Source organism: Betta splendens, chromosome 1 (genome assembly GCF_900634795.4).
Source record: "Betta splendens chromosome 1, fBetSpl5.4, whole genome shotgun sequence".
Lineage (NCBI taxonomy): Eukaryota > Metazoa > Chordata > Actinopteri > Anabantiformes > Osphronemidae > Betta > Betta splendens.
The window spans coordinates 14273804-14280781 of NC_040881.3; the positions used below are offsets into that span (position 1 = coordinate 14273804).

At 40.4% G+C, this 6978-nt stretch overlaps 1 protein-coding gene across 9 annotated transcripts in view; it reads left to right on the plus strand.

The window, feature by feature from the left end:
* Positions 1-6084, plus strand: part of dnah6 (dynein, axonemal, heavy chain 6) — a 37760-nt gene extending 31676 nt beyond the window's left edge. For all 9 annotated transcript variants that reach the window (XM_029157245.3, XM_029157654.3, XM_029157408.3 and 6 more), the window contains 14 exons: positions 256-446; positions 703-863; positions 1056-1144; positions 1441-1587; positions 1699-1837; positions 2849-2968; positions 3066-3187; positions 3409-3538; positions 3662-3789; positions 4135-4320; positions 4875-4947; positions 5157-5308; positions 5382-5604; positions 5788-6084. In XM_029157245.3, coding sequence (XP_029013078.1) covers positions 256-446; positions 703-863; positions 1056-1144; positions 1441-1587; positions 1699-1837; positions 2849-2968; positions 3066-3187; positions 3409-3538; positions 3662-3789; positions 4135-4320; positions 4875-4947; positions 5157-5308; positions 5382-5604; positions 5788-5891 — 1965 coding nt within the window. In that variant the 3' untranslated portion in view covers positions 5892-6084. The remainder of the gene's footprint in view (positions 1-255; positions 447-702; positions 864-1055; positions 1145-1440; positions 1588-1698; positions 1838-2848; positions 2969-3065; positions 3188-3408; positions 3539-3661; positions 3790-4134; positions 4321-4874; positions 4948-5156; positions 5309-5381; positions 5605-5787) is intronic.
* Positions 6085-6978: the final 894 nt, after the last annotated feature.

Consider the following 6978-nt stretch of genomic DNA (forward strand, 5'->3'; position numbering starts at 1 on the left):
ACTGCTACAACATTCTTTAATCTTTCATTGAATATTAGGCAGCTAGAAAATGGTTTCCAGTACTGTCCACTTGAGAAACACTGAAAGCCATTGTTTATATGTTTGTATTGTCATAACGTCCTAATAAATCCTGTATATTCCTATAACTTGTTACTGCTACCCCTTACTTACTTTTAATACTCACATACAATTGTGACTTTTCTTTATCCTTGTTACACTCTTTATTGCATATACTGTTTCCTTCTTTTCTGCCAGGTGGTGTTTGCAGCAACAGAGTTTGTGATTGTTAATCTAGGGAAGCATTTTGTGGAAAACCCTCCCGTGGACCTGGCAAATCTTTACAGCGACATGTCCCCCTCAACGCCACTGGTCTTTATTCTTAGCACAGGGTCCGATCCCATGGGTGCCTTCCAGCGCTTTGCAAAGGAAAGAGACTGTCTTGACAGGTAAAAAGAAATGGCAACAAAGAGCTAAAGTGAAGTTAAAGAAAAACATTGAAGACGATCGTGCTACAGCGCCAGCCAACAGTTAATTACAGAATTACAGAATTTCTAGGTTTGCCTTCTAATAATCTTATCTAATTGAAACATAGTTACTGATGACGTTCTCGTTCATAGTCATACTGTACATACACGTCCCAAAATCAGTGTACAATATACTGTAGAGCTTTGCACTGGTGACTTCTGTCTCTCTGCCAATTAGAGTTGTGTCGATCTCACTGGGTCAAGGCCAGGGTCCAATAGCTGAGAAAATGATCCATTCAGCACTGAAGAATGGCAACTGGGTTTTCTTGCAAAACTGTCATTTAGCTGTCTCATGGATGTTATCGATGGAGGAGCTCATCAAGACCTTTGCTGAGCCTGGTATTGTAACCTGAAAATACTTGCACTTTCACAAAGCATGTGTGACTTTTCCAGTACAGTACTGCACTAAAACTTTTCGGCAAAAATTTAGCGATACAAAAGTTTTAAGCTTCTTTCTTTAATTTTCACTGAATTTCTGAATTCAGTTGCACTTTTTTACCTGCAAATAACCAGTGTCTCTGTGTTTTATAGAGACATCAATCCATGAGAACTTTCGTTTGTTTCTAAGCTCCATGCCTACCAAAGTATTTCCTGTAACAGTGCTCCAAAACTCTGTCAAGGTACTGTAATTCCATACTCTAAAATCAGAAGATCATTTTATTTAAAGGCTGCCTGTCAAAGATTCTGCACAAAGCTTTATATTTATGTACAGTTTTATACGGTAGTTACAAACAAATCAAAAATGTCCTTGTTTTTGTAAGAAATGCAGACTCAGGCTGTGTTTTAATATACATGTACATGTGGTAGGCCTACTCTACTTTTTGTCAAACCCTACAAACGTTTTGCTAGTTTTATCAGAACTTCATGTGTTGTGGTCAGTTGCAGTGATCGCATCCTTGTGTGTTATGATTGTCAGGTGACTAATGAGCCTCCTAAAGGTCTGCGAGCCAACATGCGACGAGCCTTCACGGAGATCTCCAGCAATTTCTTTGAAGACAATATTCTGGGGCGATCATGGAGAAAGCTAATTTTTGGAATCTGTTTTTTCCATGCAGTTATTCAGGTTGTAGGTCATTACTTATTTTCATGTTCCTTAGTATGTTTTACTGTGTTACATTTGGTTGTTGCCTGCTTGTCATTTTTCATTTGCTTTTTTTGTGTTCCTGTGTCATAGGAGCGTAAGAAGTTTGGTCCTCTGGGCTGGAACATCCCTTATGAGTTTAATGATAGTGACAGGGAGTGTGCTCTGCTTAATCTGAACCTCTACTGCAAAAATGGCACCATCCCCTGGGATGCTCTTACCTATATTACTGGTGAGAAGGGATAAACATTACTGAAGTTCATAACTGCTGAGGCTTTTCTAAAACCAGACACAACACGCTGTTGTTTTATTAACAGCACACACATCTCCAATTAGGCTAAGTGTTTGCTTACTGCACAAAGCAGGACAGTTTTGTAATACAATTCCACTTGGTTCTGCAACTATGATTCCATGTTTGATACACAAATATACTGTACAAATTTGCAGCGATAATTAGTATCATAATAATTAGTATGTAAAGTAATAGAGGGATCACCTTCGTTTTCTGGTAGATGTAAACGGGGCAACTTGGAGTTGGGTGTCTTGTCCTAGGACACATGACCCACGAAAGCCAGGAATTGAACCACCTATTTTATGCTTGGGGGGTGATGGCTCTACTGTACCTCTTAAACCACTTCTGCCCCAAATCTAAATCAACTACGATGTTAACGCCTGTTGTTTATTGTTTAATTCCAGGCATTGTTACAATTAAATCAAGAGCGAAGGGCAGGCTTTCATTAATGATTAGTTTCCATAATCTGGTTCTCAATTACACCTTCACGTGATTATGCACCACATTCAGCTTCAGTGGAACACACTGCATCAAACTGATGTCTCAAATTGTCCCAGTCACACTCGAGTGTTATCAGTTTAATCCTTAATTCTGACAGCCTTGCAAGTCAGACTCTTTGAGGGAAAGATTTTGGGCTCAAACCATGCATGATATTGCCTTTCCTATTTAAGAGGAAGCAGCTCTCTTGTCTGGTGAAGAAAAAAAAACTCTCTTCCAGTCTTACTATGCCTGCAGCTTTCCAAAGGCATCAACATAGATTTATCTGATTATTCAGTTCTTTTCCTACTGCCTTATGTAAGTGTGTGGATATTTACAGTTCAGTGTCATTTAAATGTTGTAGTTTCATTTCATTGTTAGAAAATGCTGTTGTGTAATGTATTGTGAATATGAATGAAAGTGTATTCCACCATTTATGTTATGCAGATTAACAGTGTAGGTCTACCCTTACAGGTGAGATCACATATGGAGGCAGAGTGACAGATGCTTGGGACCAACGCTGCCTCAGGGCTATCCTTAAAGGGTTCTTTTCCCCTAAAACCCTGGAGCCCGGCTACACCTTTACCTCATCAGGTAGCTCTTTATTCTGCGTTGCTCCTTTTTTGCTGTAAATGCTGAACAACAGGAATACTTACAGTAATGAAATTCTATACCTTACCTTTGCTTTAAGGTATCTACTATGCACCAGATACAGATAATCTAGAGGAATATAAGAACTATATCGAGAGTCTTCCCATCATAGACAATCCTGAGGTCTTTGGCATGCATGAGAATGCTAATTTGACTTTCCAGGTGAGGAACAGTAAGGAAAAAAAACAGTTGCTCACAGAAAATCAAATATCATACGTATATGCGCTAATATATTCACGTCCTATACAGTAAAAAGATTATTACAATCGGGTAGTATGTAGAACATGAGTATATTTAGAGTTTAATCATGATGTGTTGAGTTTATGTTCTGTTATATATCTATGAAGTTTGTGGAGGCAACTGCAATGTTTTTGCCTCCTCAGCGCCAAGAAACCATGACACTGATCAACACAATACTGGATGTTAACCCTCGCTCTTCTGCCCATTCTGGAGCTAAAAGCAATGACGAGATGGTCTGCGAGTTGGCTGAATCTATACTAGCCAAGCTACCTGGTACTGCGTATAGGATTAAACTAAAAAAACAGAGTAAAGTTTTTTTTAATGTTCAGAATGTATATTGTCAATAAACCTGCATGCTATTTTTGTGTGTGTGTCTTACTGCCTTGCTGCGTGTAGAGCACCTGTGCATGGAAGAGGCTATTGAAACTTTGCTTGTACGGGATGGAAACGGCCGCCTTAACTCCCTCACAACTGTGCTGGGTCAAGAAGCACATCGATTTAACAACCTGCTGAGGGTCCTTAAGGTGAAACATCAGGCATTATCACACACGTACAGTAGTATAAGTCCATTGTGAGGGAGTTATGCAGATGGGGAACCACACAGCTGTCAGGTGGTTAAGCAGCTCTAATGTTGGGGTGAAAATTACACCTCTCCTTTCCTTTTCTTTTTCCAATTAGGATTTAAAAGCACCTGCTATTTATTAAATCAGATTTTCTGTTTTTTACATAATAGGGTATACAACAGGTTAAACATTTCTATTAACAAAACTATTGTCACTGAAAATGCTTTCACAAACATTTTATATAAATTTAAAACAGCAGCACTTCACTTTCAACTCATTATGTTTTGTGATTCCTGTGTTTCCCAGGTGTCTCTTGTCACTCTGCAAAAGGCCATAGCTGGTCTATTGGTGATGTCTGAGGAGATGGACTGCATGTACACCAGTTTCCTTAACAACCAGGTCCCCACTCATTGGGCAAGCTCTGCTTACCCCTCTCTCAAACCACTGGCTTCTTGGGTCAAGGACTTGGTTCTCAGAATCACATTCATTCAGGTTTGGATGAAACTGCAGATACTTACACACAAAAACTTTACATCACTCTGTGTACCAATAAGACACACATAGATTGTGTGTGCTTGTATTTATGTGTTTATACACATATGTCCATTTTAAAAACACAACCTGTGAACATGAAGTACTCACACTAAGGCAAGGATAGTCCCTCTTACTGTAGTTTCTTTCCATTCTTTTTAATTCTCTGGCTGTGTGTGGTTCATCTCCTCTTATTTAAGCTGCTCTTCCGTAACACTGGTCTGAACACAAGCACTGAGATCTACTCTCACTACACATCACAAAACTCTCTAACAGGGGACAGTTGCGTGACTTCATTAAGTGATGGCCACTGAGTCAGACTGCACATGTTCTCCACAAAAAAAGTGAGAATTCACCCCACTGCCAGTTCAACTTGTGCCATATGAGAGAGCCACTTAAGAGCCTGTTATGCACCATGGCTTGTTTAACACTGAGACTAGCACATTAAAAGGTTTAGCTATTTAAAGATACACACATTTAATTACACTTTTCTTTTTTCATTCTCCTCTCACTAGACTTGGATCACACGTGGTCAGCCCAAATCTTTCTGGATTTCAGGATTCTTCTTTCCTCAGGGCTTTCTTACTGGTAACATAATTCAAACCCAAAATATAAGCAGTGGTTTTAATGAACCATAGAGCAATACTGTAGGTCACGTTTCAGAGCGGCTAACTTTGTATTATAACATATTATAGTAATTCCTGCAGTCATTGATTAAATTATGCATTGAAATATAGGGATCACTTGATAACAATGCTACGGAGGCTTAGTTAATAGGCTTTATTGCTGACCTGCAGGAGTCCTTCAGAATCATGCCAGACACTACAGTTTACCCATCGATGAGCTGAACTTTCGCTTCAACGTGGTGCCTGCATACAGAGACCAAGCAGCAGTGTGTGAGGCGCTGCACACTCTACCCAACAATGCAGTACTGGAAATGGACAAGGAGGTACTGTACAGTTGTACTTACAGTCGTTGACTGTAATTAGATTTCTTCTACTGTATCTCATTCATGTCTTCAGTTACCAGAGCCAGAGGACGGCGTGCTGGTGCACGGCATGTTCATGGATGCCAGTCGCTGGGACGATGAGCACATGGTGATTGAGGACGCGCTGCCTCGAGTGATGAACCCCATGCTGCCAGTGGTGCACTTTGAACCCCAGCGGGGTTACGTGTCTGAGCCTGACCTGTACGCGGCCCCACTGTACAAGACCTCAGCGAGAGCTGGGACCCTGTCCACCACTGGTACACACTGAAATACACTTAATGTTCACTAACAGTTCAGTTCAGACTTCACAGTTGTTCATTTTTAGGTATTCATGTAACACGTTACACTAAATGATCAATAGGGGGTAGTTTTCTCTGGTTAGATATTAGAAATAATGAACTCCGTTTTGTTTTATTCACGTTATTTCTGTCTTCTTGCAGGTCACTCAACAAATTTTGTTGTGACAGTAATGCTTCCCTCAAAGCGACCCAGCGACTATTGGATATCAAAAGCCTCTGCTCTCCTTTGCCAGTTGAATGATTAAGTTTTTATTCAAGGCCAAAAAGTGAATTTTCGATGTGCCTGGAACACATACAATACGTCTATAGTATGCACTATTCTAAATTAACTTGGTGTCTTTGGTGGCATTATTTATAAAGATGTTCACAGACACAGTTTATGCTGAAAGTTCTTTTTTTTCACATACACTCTAATAAATATTTCTGTGCCATCCCTGACTGATCTTTCTGCTTCAGTCGACATTCGTGTACCGGTGGTGATTATTGTCAGTTATAGGCTGCAGCAAAGTGTTATTCTGCTGACACATGATGAGAGTTGTGCAGAACATGTACTGTAGATCTCTGAAGAGGAGACATCCCATCTCCACAGTGTTATCCTCATATACTAGACTCCCATAGCTGTTAGATGAATGCGCCTATTGAAATTTACAGTGCACTTGTAGGGAGAGAGAAGCCAGAGGGATTGTCAGCAGGCACCACAAACAGTAGATGGATGAACAAAGGTGTCCCAAAGAAAAGAAAACGTGGGATAGCTAGGAGGGATGAGTGAAGGCAGGAGAAGAAGTGAGGATAATCAAATGATGAAATGTTTCCGCCACAGCCCCCACACGCACAGCAGCACATTCGTGTCACTTAGGGCATGTAGCGCATGTAGCAAACACATTTAGTAGAGCCCCTGCTGTACTGCTCGGCCCAGACACACTCACCCTAAATCTTCTGCATACCTTCATAACATGGCTTGATATGACTTTGACTTTACTATTTTACACATTTCTAGGCCATGTTCCATCATACTTTCACATTCTTTATCTGCTGTATATCATTTCCGTTCCCTGTTCCTTTGTCCTTCACTGTTCCACATGCACTACCCCTGCATTTTAGTTATTACTACTTATTTTCGCGACCTGCGGCGTCTGCTAAAGCTGTAAATGATGATGAGTTGTCAGGCTTTGCGGGGGCTTTTAAGTCCTCTTTATCAGGCTGTCAGGACACCTCGGAGGTGAAACCTTTCTATTTATTAATCTCACCTTCATACAGATTTAATCACGATTGCTGAAAACAGGCACCGTTATACGAGTCGCACCTGAAAGTGCACTTCTGCTCTAAAATGAT